The following is a 23205-nucleotide window of genomic DNA, read 5'->3' on the forward strand; positions in this document are numbered from 1 at the left end:
TAACCCAGGGGTTGAACCTGGGTCTCCTGCATTGCAGGCAGATTCTTTACTGTCTGACCCACTAGGGAGTATGCTCACTGGTAAAATGAGAGAATGAAGCATTAAAGGAAAAAATTTAAAAAAAATTATCTTTTTAATGAGTAGGGAAAAGTAGGGAAACCCTCAAGTGTCTTTCATAATAGAGGAGAGAGATTAACACTCTCATTAAAAAACAACAAAAAAAACCCCCTGGAATATTAATGTAAAGAAATGCTGGGCAATTCTGTTTAAAGATTGTTTCCCCTTTCTCTGGTCTCATGTCAGCCACACACAGCTGGGGTCTGCTATCCCCTCCAAAGACAAGTCCAAACTATAAGCCGCATAATACTCGAAGAGTCCCAATTCTGAACCTTCCGTCCTCCCAGTACGTGCATGCAAAGCCAAGTGGCTTCAGTCATGTCCGACTTTCTGCAACCCACTGGACCCACCAGGCTCCTCTGTCTTTGGGATTCTCCAGGCAAGAATACTGGAGTGGGTTGCCATGCCCTCCTCCAGGGGATATTCCCAACCCAGGGACGGAACCTGTGTCTCTAACATCTCCTGTATCGGCAGGTGGGTTCTTTACCACTAGCACCACCGGGAAGCCCTCTGTCCTCCCCAGGTAGCCTAAATCTGGCAGCTGACTTTATGTACAGCAGGAATGTTGTGTTTGCTCGTCTAAGGAAAAAATGGATGTGAGTACGCAAGGGTCTAAGTGTACATATGGGAACGGGCCTCTGTGGCAATAGAGATATTTTCCAAATAATGTTAACTTCACATTTCTTCTGGATATATAACAAGGATAATGGAGTTGAGTCTGGTTTCTTTCTTTCCTCTTTTATTTTTTTCTTTAAGAAAAAGACATCGTGCAAAACTAAATGTTGATAATGTACAGGAAGATATTCTTATACATTTCAGATAAGAAATTGGTACATTTACTTTGTAGAGTGATTTGGCAATATCTAGCAATGTTTAGCATATGCATTCGCTATCCAGAAATTCCATTTTTAGGTATATCCTCTTGGGAAACTCTCACATTCTTTAGCAAGGAGACATATAAAAAGGCAGCTCACTATAGTAGTCTATAACAGCAATACCACTGACAAAAATCCCGAGAGTAATCAGTGGGGGAGAGATGGTTGAGAATACACAGAGGAGCTGAAATGAAGAGTCTGGTTTCACGGCACTCAAAATAGAAGATCCAGGGATAAGTAATTTAACTGTAGGGTGTGGGTGGCACATTAACTGGAAAGGAACATTCTTTTTTGCTCTAAGTACTGAGTTGTGCCTATTCTGTCAGCCAGAAACTCATAAATACCCACCAGGTGCCAGCACAGTACCAGAAAGCCTGGCACCAGAGAGCCTACCCTTCAGTTGGGAAGCTTAAGATCTCAATAACCGAGCAACAGAGAACAGCCGAAGGGTGGGGAATGTGGCACAGGTTAGATAGATCGGAGACAGACTCAGTTCTTCCTAAGAAGCCAAGTTGGTGGGGGCCTGGGTGGGCCTCTGAATTTTCTGGGCAATCTTGCCAACATGTCCATTTCCAGCCAAGTACACATGTGCAGAGGGAGCTGTGTGCACTGCCACGAGAAAGGGCTGAACTGGCCTGAGCATATGCTTTCAAGCATTTTCAAGTGTTTCAACCATAACCACTATGTGCTGTCCACTAGATAATTCCATGGAGCCTTGTCTCATGTTTCCCTGGTTCCAAACTTACAGCACACCCTTCACCAGCTGCACAGAGGACTGGGCCCACAGCGCTGGCCGATGATATGCCAGAAGCCCCTGACCAGCCTGTAAACGGGTCTGGCCCAGCTGGTGGATATCTGCCCTTGTCGAGGCCCACATGGACCCTGGGCTGGGGTGTTTTCATCTGAGCTTGTTCATAGCTGCATTACAGGAACAGCTGTTACCAGGAGAAACCGGGAGCGGCAGAAGGACTAAGCGCCTATGGCCAAAACTAGCTTTTCGGGATAGTCCTGACTCCTTTTGTCCTTTACCTCTGAAAACTCACTGATGGTCATGTCCTCCTTATTTCACCCCCATTCTAGGTCCCCCCCACCTCGACTCCCACCATATCTACCCCCTTGAAGACACTAATAGCCATTCAAGCTGGCTTTCCTGACTTTGACACCTGTCCGTCCAGCCCCTCTTCTGACACCACTGGAGGGCTCCTCCCTTGATCCTACAGGGGTGGGGGCGGGGGGCGGGGAATCCACTTTCCCAACCTGAGCAAACGCCCTCCACAAACTGGCCGTTGCCACCTGACCAGCCAGCTCCTTGGGCACGCTCCCCCAGCTGTCCTGGACTCACCGTGTGTCTCACACCTCTCTCCTCTATGCACTGAACTCCTCTATCTCTGATGCTTCCTGCAGAATGGCCAACAAACTCCTCTCTCCAAGTGCTACTCAAAGTCATCTTCTGTGAAGTCGTGTATACTTGCATTCCCCCATGCCCAGCCCCCAAGGGTCACCTACTTCTTTCTGTAAGGACCTCTGTCCCTCCAAGGGAGTGGACTGATTGCTCCACTGGCTGGACCTCCGAGCACAGACGCTCTCACCAGCCTTGAGCTCCAAACGCAGAGCGCAGCCCGCAGGCAGCATGCGCCCCGCTTCACGCATGCGCCCCGCTCCACGCATGCGCCACCCCGCCCCGCCCCGCCCCGCCCCTCACCTGCTGGGTCCTCAGGGCGTCCAGCTCCCTCTCCAGCCAGGTGCGCAGCCTCCGCTCCATCTGCTCGCGCTTCTCACACGCTGACTGCAGCTGGGTCAGGGCCTGCTGCAGCTTCTCGACTTTCTCCACATATGCCTGCTTCTCTCGGAGCTGAGCAGAGTAAAAAGGAGCACGGGATTTAGACTGTGATTCTTGAAGCTGGAGTGGAGGTGAGGGCGGGGTGAGGGGGAGAGAAGGTCAGAGTACCTGGAGATGCTGTCCTTTCCTCACTCCTATACCTAAGCCGTGCTGAAACAGAAAAGATTTAGGCCAAGGCCAGCAGTTACACCTAAAACGGCTGGGATATTCTGAACTGAAGACCCTAAGAGGTCACCTGCTTTCAGTCATTCACAGAGCTCTGAGCTCAATCCTTGGTTATTGCTTAGTACTTACAGCATGTACGGGCATTGGAAATGAGGTTAATAAAGAATTTTTAAGTGTCATGAGGAAATGATTATTCTATAATGTTAACTGAAAAATCTAGAATCAAAAGTTATATACAACATCATCACAACTATGTCTATCATCAATGTATGAAAAAAGACTGAAAGGAAATGAAAGCATTGTGTTTACCTGTATAGCAGAAAAAATAATTTCTCGTCTTCTTTCTTCTGTATTTTTCAAATTTTCTATAAGTATCAATTACTATCGTAACAGAGAGATTGTGTCTGTATGAATATATGCATGTGTATCCATTTGTGTATGTGTGAATAAGTATAAATATTTCTTATTGTAGATATTTGGAAGTAACTTTCTCCTAAAGATTTCAGAGCCCTTTACGGATGAATAGCTGACAGCCCTGGAGAGAAGGATGGGGCTAATGAACATGCAAACCACACAATAACTGAGGAGAAACAGATTAAGGTAAAAATGATTTATGTAAATGTCATGTCAGGTATGAATTTAGAACCATCAATCAACAGCTTCAAATTCTTACCCTCAGAGTTTGTTTTCTCCCAATTAGGCATCTGGTCCATGTTCATAAATTCCAGGCACATTTCTAACTTGCTGGGGATTGGCTGGGGCCAAAAATCAGACTGAGGCATTTATCTGGTCCTGGGTGAGTAGACACCAGATGCTACTTCCTGTCACTCTGCACCTCAGTGTACAGACGCTTGGCAGGTGGTTCAGATCCTGAGTTCAACCCGACTGCACTGGCAACATGCTAGTGGAATATGCTAGTGATTAAAGTACTTGCTCACTGCGAAGGTCGGTGTCTGACTTCAGCAGGCAGTCCTGCCGTGACCAGTGCCTGCGTCCTAGCCAAAGCCACTGCGATAAAGAAAGGAGAGGCTTCTGACCTTTTGCAGGGAGTGCAGACAGCAACAGCCTTTTCCACACCTGCTCTTGGGCTTAGTTTTCCTCTGGCTTTTCCTTCACTGTGACTTTGGTTGCTTGAGGACCTACTGACTGCAGGTTCCTGTGCTAGAACAGCCTCATCTGATAGAATATTTTGTGAGTACTGTTCATATACCACTTACCATGTCCTGGATTGTATACTGTTTTGAGTGTGTAGCCCCTAAAATACTAAGATAAGTGCCACAAGATCTGTCTCCCTGGGGCAGAGTGTGCAGTATGTCCCCAAGGCTTGGGACAGTATCTGCCATTCAGTTCAGTAAATATTTGTTAAATGAATGAATTAATATTAACTCTAACTGCAGGATTCCTAAAGACATGGTTCACTCTCATTCACCCTTGTAATAGCCCTAAGCCCAGCAAGGAGTATGTAATGATGAGGGTGATTAGTCATAACCATAATTAATCACCCAACATTTTGCAAGCACAGCATGCCAAGCCTTGTGCTTTATATGCAGTATCTCGTTTAATCTGCCCAATGACAGTAAAGAAGGTAAAGTCTTACTATCTCGATTTAACAGATGAGAAAACTGAGGACTGAATAGGTTAGTGATTCACTCAAAGTTACACAGCTGATTTACCCATCCTGGGGTCAGGATTCTAACTCACGTCTTCTGCCTTTAGAGTCCAAGCACTTAAGCATTGTGGAAAGTTACGGTAAGCCCTCAGTGTGAGCCATCTGAACTGAGTTAACACCCTTCTTTAATAAGAACAAGGAGGGATCCTGGAAGCCAGACACATGAGACATTTTGGAGAAGTTATGTACAATCAGTCGAGGAAAGATCTTATAAATATAATGACAAGGGAAGATCCATAGTGGTGATTATAAAGAACCTGTCTTCAAGGAGTTCACAACTTTGGCTTTAACAGAAATATTAAATAAAAAGGTTAAAAATAATCATTTTTCTTCACTCCACACATGGAGATGGGCCCTTGAGAAATGATCTTAGTTATTACGGATAATGAGTCCCAGCCTCCATTGCTCAAAGCGGGCCTCTGGTCCTTCAGGGGTTAAGGTTACCTTCTGTAGCAAATGATTTCCTATTTAATGAGCTGCTTGGTGGTGACAGGGAAAACTCTGGGGCTGTTGCCTGAGATAACTCATGCTAGCATTAAAACTAGCAGGGACATCCCTGGTAGTCAAGTGGTTAAAATGCCACACTTCCACTGCAGGGGGCATGGGTTTGATCCCCAGTTGGAGAACTAAGATCCCACATGCCACATGGTGTGGCCAAAAAATAGGGGGAGAAAAAGAAAATTAAGTATAAGTTGCTAGAAAAAAATTGTGGGGTTTAACAGACGGGCCTAGACAATGTATTAAAAGAGCAGAGACATCACTTTGCTGACAAAGGTCCACATAGTCAAAGCTATGGTTTTTCCAGTAGTTAAGTACAGATGTGAGATCTGGACCATAAAGAAGGCCAAAGAAGTGATGCTTTTGAATTGTGATGCTGAAGAAGACTCTTGAGAGTCTCCTGGACGACAAGGATATCAAATCAGTCAATCCTAAAGGAGATCAACCCTGAGTATTCACCGGAAGGACTGATGCTGAAGCTCCAATACTTTGGCCATTTAATGGGAAGAGCCGATGCACTGGGAAAGACTGGTGCTAGGAAAGATTAAGGGCAGGAGGAGAAGGGGGTGGCAGAGGAGGAGATGGTTATATAGCATCACCAACTCAATGGACAGGAATTTGAGCAAACTTCAGGAGATGGTGGAGGACAGAGGAGCCTGGTGTGTTGCAGTCCATGGGGTTGCAAAGAGTCAGACATGACTGAGCAACTGAAAAACAACAAGTAGTACTAACTTAACAATCTTTGCCTTTAACTGCTCAGGCTTGAAGTTGAAGTTTGCCGAGACACTCGAATCCCTTGGCACCAGGAGATGTTTTTGGAAGGAACAGTTTTTCATTTTCAACAAGAATAAAAGCACTTAAATTAATAACAATACTGCATCCTGTGTGTCAAGCACCAACTGGGCTCTGGTGGAGCATATTTCAGTCCTGTGTCTCTCTGACTTCTAGTTCCTGCTCTCCACAGCAGGTCTGTTCAACTCAGCCCCACCACACAGGGGCTTGTGCAGCCAGCTTCTCTGTGCTGCGGTATCTACAGCCTGGATCCTGGAACTGGGGCCTCAGGAGTGGTCATTCTCCTTCCCTGGTCAGGCTTAAAGGAAAAGTGCTTCCCTGGTGGTTCAGATGGTAAAGAATCTGCCTGCAATGTGAGAGGCCTGGGTTCGATCCCTGGATCAGGAAGATCCCCCTGGAGGAGGGTATGGCACTCCAGTATCCACTCCAGTATCTTTGCCTGGAGAAGTCTATGGACAGAGGAGCTTGGTGGGCTAAGGTCCTTGGGGTTTCAAAGAGTCAGTCACAACTAAGAGATGAATGCTTTTACTTTCTACTTCTCAAAACTTCACCTAAAGGCTTGATTTCATCAAAAAAGCACTAAACTCATAATGCTTGAGCAGCATCAATATTTCCTAGACTGGGGCGTGGGGGTGGGGGGCGGGCGGTGGTCATTGCTAACTGAGCCAACTTCTAAAAACTGGAGACAGGTTTGCTGAATACCATTCCTACCCCACCCAGTCATAAGACTGGGCCTTTTTTACGCACGGGAGAACCCAAAGATACAACACTTGAACTGTTTTCTTAATTGAGTCTCCTTTCTGCACAGGCACCAGTGGTTCCCAGTCCTTCCATTTATTTCCAGCCCCTGGACACCTGCCAGGCGGTGGGCGGCAGCCTGGGTTTATGGCTGAGACTGAGCTCTTTGCTGACGTATTCACCACTGCCTCTCATCCTTTGCCCGACTCTGGGGTGGATAAGCTCTGTTTTTACTCATTTTTATTTGAGAGGTTGCCTACATTGCTCCCCTGGAGTTGGCTCTGGTTAAAGTTGCTGGGTTAGGAAACAGACATGGAGGCCCTTGGGGCTCTGGGCACCACCCCTTGTACCCCCCAATTCCCCTGCGGGCTCACCTCCTCTTCCAGCTTGATGACCCTGGCCTGGGCGTTGCTCAGAGCCTGGTCTAGGATCTCGATGTGTCTCCGGTGGTCCTCACTCGCGGTCCGCACTGCCGCCAACTCCATCTCTAACTTCTCCTTTTCCTTCAGGAATTCCTTGTCTAGAAGGGAGACAGGAACAAAACGAGCTCTATCAGAAAGCACTCCCCGTCTGGGCTCCCCGCCAGTCTACATCTGGCAAGAATTAGGAGTTGAAAAACATGCACAAAGTGGAGGCTGGAACTACTGCTTCTGCTTCTTGTTCATAGGGGTGGTGTGTAAGGCAAGGATTTTCTTAAAAACCACTGTTAACTCTAGATATATTCCAGGTCACAGCTCCAGAGATGCACAGCACACACAGATCTAGTGAGCCCCTATTCTCAGGTGTTCATTTCTGCACAACATTTGCTTTAAGCCTTCAAATTAACCTTGGGCCAATGATTTCCTTTTCGGCTCACAAGCTCCCCACTTCTAACTTCCAAACCAGTGATGGAAAGGCAGGCAATACTAATGATAACACTAACACTCCCGTTCACTGAAAAATAAACCCCGGTCCAGGAGGTTCAGCTTTCGCTCTGAGGCCAGGCAGCAGAGGGGAGCTTCAACCCAGGCCTCCAGTCTCTGGCTGGGTCCTCGTCCATGTAACCCAGCTTCACCTTTTCTCTTGGTTCTGTTCATGAGAGGAAAAGCAAAGTGATCTGGATGTGTGCAAACAGCCTTCCTCTCCTCCACTGATGCTGTAACTGAGGGTGATCACATCTCTCCGCATGTGGCGCGCAAAGGGCACCTCCCCCTTGCCGCTCCCACCTGGCTCTCCCATAGCCTCGCCCGCCGTTTGACAAGCAGACAGGGCCCATGGTGTCATGAGGTCAGTATTTTTTATGGAAAACATGTCTCCTGTTACAAAGCAATGCAGGCACACCTCAGAGATGCTGTGGGTTCTACTCCAGGCCATAATAAAGCAAGTCACATAAATTTTTTTGGTTTCCCAGTGCATATAAAAGTTATGGGCTCCCCAGGTGGCAGTATTGGTAAGGAACCTGCCTGCCAATGCAGGAGACGTAAGAGATGCAGATTCGATCCCTGGGTCCAGTAGATCTTAGATTATATTGTAGTCTACCAAGCACGCAACGGGCTTCCCAGTGGATAAAGAATCCGCCTGCAATGCAGGAGCCCAGGTGACGTGGGTTCAATACCTGGATTGGGAAGATCCCCTGGAGTACAGAAGGGCAACCCACTCCAGTATTCTTGCCTGGAGAATCTCAAGCACAGAAGAGCCTGTCGGGCTACAGTCCACAGGATCCCAAGGAGTCGGACACAACCGAAGCAACTGAGCACAGCACAAGCGTGCAGTAATAGGACTGTGACTAAAAAACAATCCTCATACTTTAATTAAAATATACTTTATTGCTAAAAAAGGCCAAAACAAAACAGTACTGTCAAAGATCATTGATCACGTTACCATGACAAGTATGATAATAATGAAAAAGTCTGAGATATTGTGAGATTTACCAAAACATAACATAGGGACTGGAGTAGATACTTTTAGAAAGACGGCACCAAGAGACTTACTCAAAGGTTTGTAACTACAAACCTTTAATTTGGGGTGGGGGGGAAGGCAACCAAACAAAGTGCAATAAAATGAGACATGCCTGTATATTTTATTTTTAAAGTAACTTAGAATATTTAGATATGTTGTTTATAATATGGAGAAACTTGAATGGACTTAATGTGTAAAATTAAGGGATTGGTTAAATAAAATACAGTAAACCCTACAATAGAATAGGATGCTGCCATTAAAACTAAATAAGAGACTATTAGTGATGAGGAAAAAAATCTTCATTGTTGAAAAAAGGTGGCTACAAAACCCTGTGCATACTCTTCCATAGTTGCAGAAAACAGGGCATTTAACAGCAACAACAATAGTTACAAATTGACTTCTTCATATATGGGATTTTTTAAAGTATCATTGATATCAATTTCTCATTTAAATGATTTCTTCTCTGCAATCACCCTCTGTGTTTTTTCAGTCTTTTAACTTTATTGAGGCTTTCAATGGCTAAGTCAAAGATCTCTCTTGGTAAATGTCACACAGAATCTGAAAATATGTTTGTCATTTTCAAATATCTTTTGATATTGATTTCTAATATAATTCCACAGTGATAAGAGAACAGACTCTGTATGATTTCAATATCTTTAGATCATAAATTTCTTCACCTTGTTTTATGTCCCTGGATATGTTCCGATGTCTCCTAGTTTAGAGTCTATGGGAACTTGAGTAGAATTTGTATCCTACTGTTGTGTGAAAAATATATATATCTTAATTATGTTTAACTGTTTCATAGTGCTTTCAGGTCCACTATATCCTACTTCTATATATTCATTCTATTACTTTTTGAGAGTTTAATACTGAAACTCCAACTAAAAATCTTAATTTTCTACTTAAAAAATAATTGTAACATATAGTGGAACTATATGTAACCTTGTTCTGTATTTTTCAAGTCTCCTATAAATGTGTTATCATAATTTCATAATTTAAAATATAAAAAAGAGAGGAAAAAAAAAGAAATTGATTTCTCTGTGCCCACATACTCAAATGCCTCATACTGGTTATCTAGTCCTCCTAGCAAACCAAACTGAAACACTAAGAACCAAAGTCTAGAAGCTGTACAAGCTTGTGATAGTGGTTTCATTCATTTATGATTTCCTTGGATAGCCACTCATTCATTTAGCACAGTTATCAAACATCAAGGACTGGTCTTACAGGCACTGAAGCAGTAGAAGGAATGCCGCTTGTAAGGAGAAGGGAAAATGTGGTTCTGAATATAGGGCGAAGACATTTTAGGGCTGCTTATTGTTGTTCATTTGCTCTGTTGTGTCCAACTCTTTGAGACCCCATGGACTACAACACGTCAGGCTTCCCTGTCCATCACCAACTCCTGGAGCCTACTCAAACTAATGTCCATTGAGTCGGTGATGCCATCCAACCATTTCATCCTCTGCTGTCCCCTTCTCTTCCTGCCCTCAGTCTTTCCCAGCATCAGGGTCTTTTCAAATGAGTCAGTTCGTTGTATCAGGTGGCCAAAATATTGGAGCTTCAACCTCAGCATCAGTCCTTCCAATGAATATTCAGGACTGATTTCCTTTAGGATTAACTGATTTGATCTCCTTGTAAAGGGACTCTCAAAAGTCTTCCCCAACACCACAGTTCAAAAGCATCAATCCTTCGGCTAATACTCAGTAAATAACTCACAATTTTAAAGCCAGGAGGAATCACAGGAAATATCACCATCCAGTTCTGCCCCCTTTGCTTAACACGTGAGGAGAGGGAAGCCCGGGAGCAAAGGCACTTGCCCAGCGTGCCCGCCAGCTGGGGCAGAGCCAGGGACAAAGGCCGGTCTCCTGACGGCTGCTGTGATGTCCTTCCCGCCTGACTGCACTGCCCTTGCCCCGTGAGCTTATGTCAAGGGAATCAGCCTACAATGGAACAGCTTCAGAATGGATAGAATGAATGAGCAGACTTGTAAAGAGAGTGCTGGCTGAGATGGCGAGAAATAATGGCATCTCTCAAAAACAAAGTGAGGCCACCAACATCCTGACCCAGAAAAGAGCATTACTTTTCAGCTCCCATATCCCACTGCAACGACCAACTGCCTTCTCCCTTTCAGTGGCATGAGATGCTACTTCTGAAACTTCCTTCCCCGTGCATGCAAGAGGCCTAAACAAATGGGCCAGAAGCTCTGGGCATCCCCATCCACAGCCCCAGGCGGACCAGAGCATTTCACGCCTTCTGTGCAAAATTACTGACATTTGAGCACTAGCTCCCTGGGTTTGGACAACATCTGAACAGGCATGGTGCCCACTGGCCTTGTCCAGGCTCTGGAGGGCACCCAGGGGTTAGTTTCTCAGCAGGCAGACCTGGGGATGCACCACTGGATTTCAGAGTTTCTGCTTGGTTATCAACCTAAGCTTAACACTTTCTGTCTTTGTTGAGGGCAAAGACACCTGAGGTTTGACCAAAGGCAAAGTGTAGAAGCCACAACTAGAGCTTCTTGCAGTTTGCAAGTTGATCACAAACACTGCCTTGTTACAATGACAACTATGACAACTCCTTGGATTTCTGGATTAATGAATACTCCTCCCTTCCCCCAACACATACAATTCCAGTTTTTGCTATTCCCTTGATTGGCAGTATCAAACTGTGGATAGGGGATGGACTTTGGCATCTGAAAGAGCTGGATTCAAATCCCAGGTTCACCACTTTTTAGCTTTGAGGCCTTGGGCAAGGAATAACCTCTTTGAGTCTCAGCACCTTCATCTATCAAATGGGAAAGATAAAAGCTACATCATGGAATTGTTGTGATGAGTCTGTTGACAAAGATGAGGCAGATAAAGACTAAAAGGACAGAAACAGATAGATCTTTATCTCTTTAGGTCATTATTGAGCCTAGACCACTGCCTGGCTCAGTAAGTGTTGTTGAATGAATAAATGAATGAATGAATCTCTACTGGGTGCCAAGTTCACTGCCAACAGTAAAATAAATGGCAGCTCTCGTTAGCAGTTAGCATTTGACCTCCTTGGGGTCTCCTGACAGCCTTTGCTATGTAGCGGTCCACTTCACCTCTGAAGCCACCACTCATCAGATGGCTGGTACTGACCTTGAAGGTCTCTGGCTCCCTTCTTCTGCCCAGGCTCCCTGAATCTCACAGTTGGCACATCAGGACAAAGATGTGGGTACTGGGGGGGAGACTGCATTAGCTCTGGAATTCCTGGGTTCAGACATCTCTGCCCTGAGTTTGATGACCTTAAACTTCAGGCTGAAGCAATGTTAATGTCATTCACACTGGCTCAGAACTCCTTGTCCACTGATAGGAAGTGCTCCCGTTTTAAAGACAATGTTCATGACAACTCGTGTTTGTGAATGGCTACTGTGTCCCAGGAATGGTGACTTACATTATTCCCTTTCATTATTCCATTCATGATCTCTCCTTTCAGCTTACTCTACGAGGGAGGCACTGTTAGGATTCCCATTTTCCAGTGGAGAATAAGTAATGTGCCCACAGAGGTGATGCTCGTCAGTAGGAGAGCCAGAACCCTCACCACACCTCTGTAATGCACGTTCACAGGCAAAGCGCCTCATGTCTCCACTGTACAAGCATGAGGGGTGAAGACCTCCGGGATGACAGAACAGGAGGTTTGGGAGAGCATCATCGCTACCAGCTCATCATGGCACAGGTTTAAGTATGTCACGGGTCATATCATCATCTCAATATACGGCGACTGATACTACACGTGTATCTTTTTGCAAATATTAATTAAGTATTTGCTATGTGGAGGATTCAGAGTACTGGACAAAAGCATGAACCTTTTTCCTTTTAATTAACTTTTACTGGAGCATAGTTGTCTTATAATTTTTTTTTAAACACTTTAAACTTTCTATGTTGTATTGGAGCATAGCCGATTAGCAATGTTGTAGTTTCAGGCGAAGAGTGAAGGGACTCAGCCATACATATACATGTATCCATTCTCCCCCAAATCCCACTCCCATGCAGGCTGCCACATAACACTCAACAGAGTTCCATGTGCTATACAATAAGATTTTGTTGGTTATCCATTTCAAATGTAGCAGTGTATACATGATCTTCCCAAAGTCTCTAACTATCCCTTCCCCTTGGGAAACCATAAGTTTGTTTTCTAAGTCTGTGAGTCTCTTTCTGTTTTGTAAATAAGCTTATTTGTACCATTTCTTTTTATATCCCACATATAAGAGATACCATATGATATGTCTTTTTCTCTGATTTGCTTCGCTCAGTATTACACTCTCTAGGCCCATCCATGTTGCTGCAAATGGCATGATTTCCTTCTTTTCAATGCCAGAGTAATATGCCATTATAAACAGGCACCGCACCTTCTTTATCCATTCCCCTGTCAATGGACGTTTAGGTAAACAGTAAACAGTATGCTTACTGGTAAACAGTTCTGCAATGAACACTGAGGTGCACATATCCTTTCGGATCATGTTTTTCTCCGGGTATAAAAGCACAAATCTAATATCAAGTTTCCTATATAGCTTTGTGACTCAGAATAAATGAACATCTTTGTGCCTCAGTTTCCTTGTCTTTAAGGTAAGGATCCTACTCACCTACTCACCAACAGTACCTATTTCAAAATGCATATATGCATATAGCAAATATCAACTATGACATGCTAAGGCTATTCTTCTTGTCCAAAAAGTGTGATAAATTCTCAGGCTACAAGGTGAATAGGCCAGAGCACCCTGCTTTTAGTCGGGTGGGAAGAGAGGCAGGGACACAGGCAAAGGCCCTGGGACCAGCTGCTCTAAGAGATGCTGGCACAGTTTCTATGACAACACAGGGAGGACCCTTGCCGCAAACCCAGGGTAGGAGGAAGAGGGGCTGCCAAAGCAGTGAGCCTACGTGGTGGGGTCACTGTGCCCCTTAATCCCCTGGAGACACTTCAGATGTCAGGGCCATCTGAAAAAGTCATCTCTTGGGGGATGCCAAGGGTGAGTCCTATAAGTGAAACCATCTCATAGGAAGGTCCCTGCAGTTTACTAGTGAAGCCCCTCGGGATGGATCTTGAGAAAGACCAGCCTCACATTAAACCTCTGGTCGAGCTCCAAGGTATATACTGAGAATTCTTAGAACAGGCAAGTTGACACAAGGGAACTCATGCCCAGAATGGTCTGTTTACTCAGTGGATATGAATTACCCTCGACTGTGTGGAGTGGGGCGTTGTTTAGCCTGATGGCTCCAGTCCCATTTACACAGAGGCTGTCTGCGCACACACTGTTGACTCTGGAAACCACAGCGATGGCGTGGGCTTTGTAGCCGGCCGACCTGGTACGATCCTGGCACCTTCACAGGCTGGCTCACTTTGAACACGTGACTTCCCCTGTTCAGACTCCATCTCCTCCGATGCAACTAAGAAGGGATTTTGCAGGAATGTTGTGAGGATTAAAATGACGACCTAGGTGGTACTAGCGGTAAAGAATCCAGCTGCCCATGCAGGAGACATAAGAGCCACGGGTTCGCTCCCTGGGTTGGGAAGATCCCTGGAGAAGGGACTGGCAACCCACTCCAGTATTCTTGCCTGGAGAATCCCATGGACAGAGGAGCCTGGCAGGCTACAGTCCGTAGGGATGCACAGAGTCGGCCATGACTGAAGCGACTTAGCACATAAAATACCTACCGTGGGGTTTGGCATTTAACAGACACTTAATAAACAACAAGAGCTGAGACGCATGACACTGGTGTTTCTCCTGCCCCAGGAACTGTGCCTTCAGCTTTACCACACAACCTCATTTCATGAATCCTCGCATCAACTCCGTCTGCCAACTGGAAAATCTGAAGCAACATGAGCTATGACACTTGTGACAGGTCTAATGGTAGCTTCTTTTGTGTCTCTACCCATAGGGTCATCTCTTGGCTTGAAAAAGAGCAGAAGTCGATGGAAATGAGAACTGGGTCTAGAATTCAAAGCAGCTCCCCTCCCGTCTTACCCTTCACCTTTGCCAGTTCTGGGCAAAGTCTGCAGTGGACTGTCTGTTGCAAGTGTTCTGCAATTACTATTTGAGCACCAAGCTTAACTGCTGGCTGAAGCACAGGGTGATGCATCCTAGTAACCTCTGTGGAGAAACACTGAGGGTGGAGCCTGGGCTGCGGGGTCTGGCAGTGGAGGTGTCAGGGCACCGTGCCCTGCACTGCTGGGTTTTTGTTGTTGTTATTTTTAATTGGAGGATAATTGCTTTACGATGTTGTGCTGGTTTCTGCCATACTGTGATGCGAATCAGTCATATGTGTACATATATGTCCCCTCCCTCTTGAACCTCCCTGTCACCTTACCCACCCCTCCAGGTTGTCACAGAGCACAAGGCTGGGGATCCTGTGTCATATAGCAGCTTCCCACTAGCTATCTATTTAACATATAGCCAGTCAGTCAGTCAGTTCAGTCGCTCAGTCGTGTCCAACTCTTTTCGACCACATGGACTGCAGCACACCAGGCTTCCCTGTCCATCACCAACTCCTGGAGCTTACTCAAACTCATGTCCATTGAGTCGGTGATGCCATCCAATCATCTCATCCTCTGTCATCCCCTTCTCCTCCCGCCTTCAATCTTTCCCAGCATCAGGGTCTTCTCCAGTGAGTCAGTTCTTCATATCAGGTGGCCAAAGTATTGGAGTTTCAGCTTCAGCATCAGTCCTTCCAGTGAATATTCAGGGCTGATTTCCTTTAGGATTGACTGGTTGGATCTCCTTGCAGTCCAAGGGACTCTCAAGAGTCTTCTCCAACACCACAGGTCAAAAGCATCAATTCTTCGGCACTCAACTTTCTTTACAGTCCAACTCTCACATCCATACATGACCACTGGAAAAACCATAGCCTTGACTAGACGGATCTTTGTTGGTAAAGTAATATCTCTGCTTTTTCATATGCTGTCTAGGTTTGTCATAGCTTTTCTTCCAAGGAGCAAGCGTCTTTTAATTTCATGACTGCAGTCACCATCTGCAGTGATTTTGGAGCCCCCCAAAAATAAAGTCTGTCACTGTTTCCATTGTTTTCCCATCTATTTGCCATGAAGTGATGAGACCAGATGCCATGATCTTAGTTTTCTGAATGTTGAGTTTTAAGCCAACTTTTTCACTCTCCTCTTTCACTTTCAAAATTTAACAAATGGTAGTGTATATTATATGTTTCAATGCTACTCTCTCAACTTGTCCCACCCTCTCCTTCCCCTTGGGCTTCCCTGGAGGCTCAGATGGTAAAGCGTCTGCCTACAATGCAGGAGACCCAGGTTCGATCCCTAGGTTGGGAAGATTCCCCTGGAGAAGGCAATGGCAACCCACTCCAGTACTCTTGCCTGGAAAATCCCATGGACTGAGGAGCCTGGTAGGCTACAGTCCATGGGGTCGCAAAGAGTCGGACACGACTGAGCAACTTCACTTCTTCACTTCTCCTTCCCCTGCTGGATCCATCAGTCTATTCTCTATGTCTGTGTTTCTATTCCTGCTTTGTAAATAGGTTCATCAATACCATTTTTTCTAGATTCCTTATATATGCATTAATATATGATATTTGTTTTTCTCTTTCTGACTTACTTCACTTTATATAACAGGCTTTAGATTCATCCACCCCACTAGAATGGACTGAAATTCAATCCTTTTAAAGGCTGAGTAATATTCCATTGTGTATATGTACCACAACCTCTTTATCCATTCATCCACTGATGGACATGTGGTTGATTCCATGTCCTGGCTATTGTAAACAGTGCTGCAATGAACACTGGGGTACCTGTGTCTTTTTCAATTATAGTTTTCTCAGGGTATATGCTCAGTAGTGGGATTGCTGGGTCACATGGTAGTTTTTTCCCCTAATTTAAGGAATCTCCATACTGTTCTCCATGGTGACTGCATCAATTTATATCCCCACAGCTGTGCAAGAGGGTTCCCTTTTCTCCACAGCCTCTCCAGCATTTAGTGCTTGTAGATTTTTTGGATGATGGCCATTCTGATCAGTGTGAGCAAATACCTCACTGTAGCTTTGATTTGCATTTCTCTACTAAATGTGCTGCTGGTTTTTAATGCAGAGCTCCAACTTATGGCTGGAGCTGATGAGGGGAGCAAAGCTACAAACTGGCCCTTCTCAAGCAGGAATTAATTTTCTAGGCCTTTCTTTTTAAAAATTTATTTATTTTTAATTGAAGGATAATTGCTTTACAATATTGTGTTGGTTTCTGCATAACATGAATCAGCCATAGGTACACATATATTCCCTCACTTTTAAACCTCCCTCCCATCTCCCACCCCTTCCCACCTCTCTAGGTTGTTATAGGCCTTTCTTGATATAAAGGTTTTTTGATAAGTTTTCCCCTAAGCCCAATATAGCTGGAGGGACAGAGGAGTCTGGCTACCACCAGCGTGACCAAGGGGTGACTAATTCACTAGAATGCTTGGAAGGCAAAAGAGAGGTCCCTTTCCAAATATCACAGAATGTAATTTATATGTGGAATCTAAAGAAAAAAAAATACAAAAGAACTTATTTATAAAACAGAAATAGAGTCATAGACATAGAAAACAAACTTATGGTTACCAAAGGGGATGGTGCTTGTGTGTGGGGGGAGATATTAATAAATTAGGAGTTTGGGATTAATACATACACACTACTGTATATAAAATAGATAACCAACAAGGATGGACTGTACTGCACAGGAATATACTATCTTACAATAACCTATAATGAAAAAGAATCTGAAAAGGATGATGATATATATTTATCATATATATACATATATACACACATATATATTTATATATGTATATACATAAAGTTGAATCATTTTGCTGTACACTTGAAACTAAAACAAAGTTGTAAATTAACTCTATACCTACCTATATAAAGAGGCAAGTACATCTTTACCTGGAGTAGACGGCTGTCACAGTGGCTGCTCAGAGAACGCTCCACTTGGAAAAATGTCTACTGTGGTCCCCGTTTTGCAGGGCTAAATTCCAAGCAGCCGCGTCTGCATTACAAAGCCCCTCTCATCCCCAATCCCACACTCTCCATGTGACAGGAGCAAACCTGAAGGGCCCTGTGACCCGAGCCAGGCCAAGCGAAACGTCTGGAACTGCATGAGGGGGCGCCTGGGCGAGCGGGATGCTGACACAGAACGGGAGCCCAGCTCTGAGGCCAGGGACCACATCCCACATGCACGCCGGACAGAGCGTGTACATGCAGAGGGTGAAGAATCAAGCAGATGGATATGGAGAGGCTATGGTAGGAAGGGGAGAGGGAAAGGGAAGTCCCCCCAAACCATCTCCCCTTGTATTCTCACAGACAGGCCGGCCTGGGCCCCTGGCCCCTGCGAAGCGTGTCTACACATCTTGCCTAGGGCCTCCTTCACATACAAGGATACTACAAAAACAAAAAAAACCCAAACCCAACAATAATAGTTCTCTTTTCCAGGGCTAAGCTAGCCCAATCAAATTTTTCTTTTTGTAACCAAAAGGTCAATAATACATTCACTGTTCTTTCTTTACACCTCTATGCTCTCTTCCACCAAAAAAAGCCTTGGACTGCAAGGAGATCCATCCTAAAGGAAATCAGTCCTAAATATTCATTGGAAAGACTGATGCTGAAGCTGAAACTCCAATACCTTGGCCATCTGATGCGAAGAACTGACTTGCTGGAAAAGACCCTGATGCCAGGAAAGATTGAAGGCAAGAGGAGAAGGGGATGACAGAGGATGAGATGGTTGGATGGCATCACTGACTCAATGGACATGAGTTTGAGTGAACTCCCGAAGTTGGTGATGGACAGGGAGGCCTGGTGTGCTGTGGTTCATGGAGTTGCAGAGTCGGACACGACTGGGCAACTGAACTGAACTGATTCCCTCCTCCACCAAGAAAGGACCTGGTAGTAATCCCTCAGGACAGGCTGCCCAGGACTCCTGGCAACAATTCTGGTAACTAGACACTGCTCCACCATGCTGATAAAACAGACTCCTTCTTCTGGAAAGACATCTGAATAATTATTTGCCTTATTATCCCTTCCTAAAATGTCCCCTCCTGTTTCTTCTTCCTTAGGATTCTTTGGCCATATCCTGGCACCGTATCTTGTAATTCTGAGCAGACGTGGCAGAGGAGCCTATTCCAAGGGTCGGCTATGATTCACGGAATAACTGGAGAGTCAGATCCACTTGCAAGTCTTCTCTGCTGGGGTTATAAGAGTGGAAAGACAAGAGGAAGGTACTCCAAGTACTTCACTATAAGCCAAGCTATTTAGGTTCATTTTGCCTCAAAGATATTCTCTTAATGCCCTCGGAAGCTCCTTCTTCCATCTGCCCTCACTCCCTCACTCCAGTTTGAAAGCTACACTGACACATCCAAAAAATATAATCCAAACAGAGCACTGTTTACAGCACGTAAGAGCAATCTGTTCACATGAAGTTTATCTGATGCAAAACAACCTGAGAGATGATCTACCTTTAAAAGCCACACTCATTCATTCAGAAATTCTAAAGTGACAATACAAAGCTGACTCCATATCCTCCCGGTTTGGCTTTTTGCTGTCTTTGTAAAATGGGCTGATAAGTTTCTCAGGTAAGGAAGCTCATTATTTCAGACCGGGCTGTTGGGCTCCCTGCCATCCTCGTACGCGCGTGCGTGCTGTCATGGTTCCCGGAAACAGCGAGACAGGGGCTGTGAGTGGGCGGCTAAATAAGTCTGTGAACAAACACAGAACACTCTAGCCAGGGTTTGCTTTAAATGGCTGAGAGTGAACTGTTTCAAAATGAATTCTGTAATAAGAAAGATTAAGAACCAAACTCTGTTCTGCAGAGTCCTGGGAGGAGGAGGGGGAGGGGAGAAAAGGGATGCTGGGCCAGGTAGGAAGGAAGGGGCTCCTGACAAATGCGCCCCTGTCCTAACCAGAAACCTGTTTCGGCTTCGTGCGTTTTATCTGAGCTTCCAGATAAGCGTTCTTTTCTTCTTTATTTTGGCCACACCACTCAGCATGGGGGATCTTAGATCCTCGACCAGGGATCAAATTTGCACCCCCCTGCATTGGGAGCATGGAGTCTTAGCCAGTGGACCACCAGAGAAGTCCCCAGATAAACTCTCTTTAAATAAGACCTCTGAGATTGAAAGCTAATAGTTCAGACATTACAAGGGAAACACTGATTTGTGGAAATGGCCGCTGTTAAAATGTAGGGAAGACACTTGGAGAAATGAATCAATATGGGAGGTAAAGCCTTATGTGTGAAGGATTCATTCAGTCTTCATTGCCCAAAGTTAAAAAGAAAATAGAAAATTTCCCTTTTACAAATGGAGAAGGAAATGGCAACCCACTCGAGTATTCTTGCCTGGGAAATCCCATGGGCAGAGGCGCCTGGTGGACTACAGCCCATGGGGTCACAAAGACGTAGCTACGACTTAGCAACTAAACAGCAGCAGCATGGCAGCTACATTACTCTAACATATATATCTGTTTTCCAGGCCCACACTGAAGGCTACACATTGATTCTTGCAATCAAGGAGACCTCTCCTGCATGGGAGAACCTGCATACATATACTTTGAGAGGGAAAGTAGTTCTTTCACGAGTCTTGACAGTTTTCTACTTGTACTCCAGGGACAGTGGCCAACGTCTGAGTTAATCCTTCCACCTCCTGGACTTACTTTATATCGTGTCTAAATCCTTCTATCTTTGTAGGATTTTAGGGATCTAAGATAGTAGAAATGTTTCCTATGGGAAGAAATAGAAAAAGTTTAGGCAACACCTCACCGAACGAGTGTTCTATTAATACACGATCAAATTCTAACTCAATCTTTAAAAATTCAAAAATAATCCTTTTCAGATGCTTTTCCCTGGAAAGTAACAAACTCAAACCACAAAATCTATTGATCTAATTGAGGAAAACAACACATTTGGTCTTACCATACTCTATTTATCTGCTGCTCTTTAGTATCCAGAAAGTGAGTTTAATACTGCAAAGTGCTTTTTATAGCACCCAATGTAAAATATTTCAGGTATGGATTTGGCAAAATATCTGAATAGCAGTAAAAGCTCTGTCAATATAACTTTTTCTAATCTAATCATTTTCAGTATTGCATTTTAATTTTAGAAACTATACTTATACTTTCAAGTATAATTCATAGGTATTTTTTAACCTGCCTAAATACATACACAACCAGCAAACTTACTCAGCAAAACCTTCTATATTCATACATCCATTCACCTGGCTCAGCCTCCTCATGTGCTGTTTGACCTTCCACTTTATATTTTTAACGTGAAGTAAAAACGTACTGCTACTTCTGTGTCACTGCAGACAGCATAATAAATTATGCAATGCATTAAAAATGTCAGGACGCACAGGGCATTTGATTTTGACTATACACCCATGCACGAATTGTCAATGAAACCTGATGGCTTACGCTTTCTATAATCTCCACAGAAGTCCTTTTCTGCCTTCTCTCTTCTTCATACAAAATGATAAACAACAGACACGTCTGTTTCCAAGTATGACAAAGTCAGAACCTACCAGACAATTTTGCTGCCCTTGCAGAAAACAACCACAGAACCTGGACATAATGCAGAGACCAACGACCTGAAGGGAGTAAGATGTGAGGCAGGGGGACAGATGGTGAGGGGAGGCCTTTCGCTGCAGAGGTCAGAGCTGCACACGCTCGACCTGCACGGGGGCTGGACTGTGACAGCTGTCACGGCTTGTCGCACTGTACACTTAAAATGTGTCAACTTTACTGTATGAAAATATAGGTACGTGTTATAAACCTATATTTGGTTTAATTAGGGGCCTCCCTGATCACTCAAATGGTAAAGAACCTGCCTGCAATGTTGGGCAGGTTTGATCTCTGGGTCGGGAAGATCCCCTGGAGGAGGGCATGGCAACTCACTCCAGTATTCTTTCCTGGAGAATCCCATGGACAGAGAAGCCTGGCAGGTGACAGCCACGGAGTTGCAAAGAGTTGGACACAACTGAGAGACTAACACTTCACTTTCACTTCAAGGCATTATTATAATATGTATAATAAAACTATGCTTTCTAAACGGGACCTCTGAATGGCAGACACGGCTTAACACCAAAACCTGGGTGAAAGAAGCAGATGCTGGGGAAACTGTTATATGTGGGAACGGAAGTGGTTTAATCTCCTGATCAGGGAGAAATAAATGAGTCACCTGCAATTACAGATTCTCCCTTCCTTTAGCTTCTGCGAGCTCTTCCATTGTCAATTTCATAACTTGCTTTGAGCAGATCCTTTTCTTCTTCTTTCTACCAAACCACAGTCTTTGTCGGCAAGAAGCAAATTAGAAGCAGATGCAAGCTTATTTTTAATGGTCCAAGACCAAATTTTCTGAACTTAAAAGAAACACTTTGTCCCCTCAAAGTTCTTGGATTCCATTAAGATACAACCGCATATTCTCCTTCCAAATCATGAACCAAAAATAATTTCAAAAACTAATTGTAAGAAACCACACCCCAAGGTTACTTATTGTAATTTGTTTATTTTTTATTCTTATCATCCAGAGAACAAAGAGTTTAATTTCATAGACGTTTTGAGAAAACTTTTAAGATTCTAGGCTGGTCTCAATAATTTTCTTGTTTTAGTATCTGAGGAGATATACTGAATTATCCAGCAAGGCTTTTTATTATAATTGGCTCAGGTTCAAAGACAGATGTAAAAGGTTAAGAAACATAAAATGTTCATTCCAGTAGCTAGAACTCATTTGAGATGACTTGAATACACTATCATTAAGTTACAGTACTGGGCTAAATAATTTGCAGTAAAAATTCTAGTACAAGAATTATTTATGTTTGCTTACTAAGCTGGATTCTTCTCTGGGTAAAAAATGTGAAATCTCTTATTACTCCCAGAGCCAACAGAGATGACCTTTGGAGGCTGGAAAGGAAAAAAAAAACATAAGAAAAAGGAGGTCCCTATTCTTATCATGGTCTTGCATTAAGTACTGAGGGGGCCTTGGACAAATCGTTTAATCATCTTTGGTCACAGTTTCTTCTTTAATGAAGCATGGAGGCCACGCTAAGTGAGCTCTAAAATCATTGGGAATCCAACTCTGCTACCTGTCTCCAATGCCTGGTACACAGGAAGCAGCTCTCGAGAATCAGGATGCCCTGGGTTCAAAGCCTGTCTGCTCCACTTACCTGCCTGTATAACCATGGACAAGTTCCTTAACCTTCCTGTGCCCTAGTTCGCTCATCCGTTAAAGACCTGTAATACCTACTTCACAGGGCTGCTTGCAGGATAAACCGGGACTGTGCACTGACAGAGGTCAGCACGGTGCTTGGTGGACAGGAAGTGTTCAATCCGCGGTGGCCACCTCACCGTTTTTGCATGATCTGAACCAGGACCTGAAGGCTAGATTATGAGGGAGCACACTTGCAACTCCACCTAAAGGTAAACTTTGAACCATCAGATCAACAGCCTCTGAAATCACTGTCACTCATAATGGCCATCAGATGGCTTTTAACGAGCTCCAGTTCAGAGGATACACACACGGCTAGTAACTAGACTTATGGCCATTCAGATACTCCTCAATCCAAGAACTGTAGACCTCAC

At 44.5% G+C, this 23205-nt stretch overlaps 1 protein-coding gene across 7 annotated transcripts in view; it reads right to left on the reverse strand.

The window, feature by feature from the left end:
- Positions 1-23205, reverse strand: part of AMOTL1 (angiomotin like 1) — a 198308-nt gene that overhangs the window by 26088 nt on the left and 149015 nt on the right. For all 7 annotated transcript variants that reach the window (XM_019974849.2, XM_019974850.2, XM_019974848.2 and 4 more), the window contains 2 exons: positions 7069-7214; positions 2695-2844 (listed from right to left, as the gene is read on the reverse strand). In XM_019974849.2, the coding sequence (XP_019830408.2) occupies positions 2695-2844; positions 7069-7214 (296 nt within the window). The remainder of the gene's footprint in view (positions 1-2694; positions 2845-7068; positions 7215-23205) is intronic.

The sequence above is a fragment of the Bos indicus genome, chromosome 15, assembly GCF_029378745.1.
Source record: "Bos indicus isolate NIAB-ARS_2022 breed Sahiwal x Tharparkar chromosome 15, NIAB-ARS_B.indTharparkar_mat_pri_1.0, whole genome shotgun sequence".
NCBI lineage: Eukaryota > Metazoa > Chordata > Mammalia > Artiodactyla > Bovidae > Bos > Bos indicus.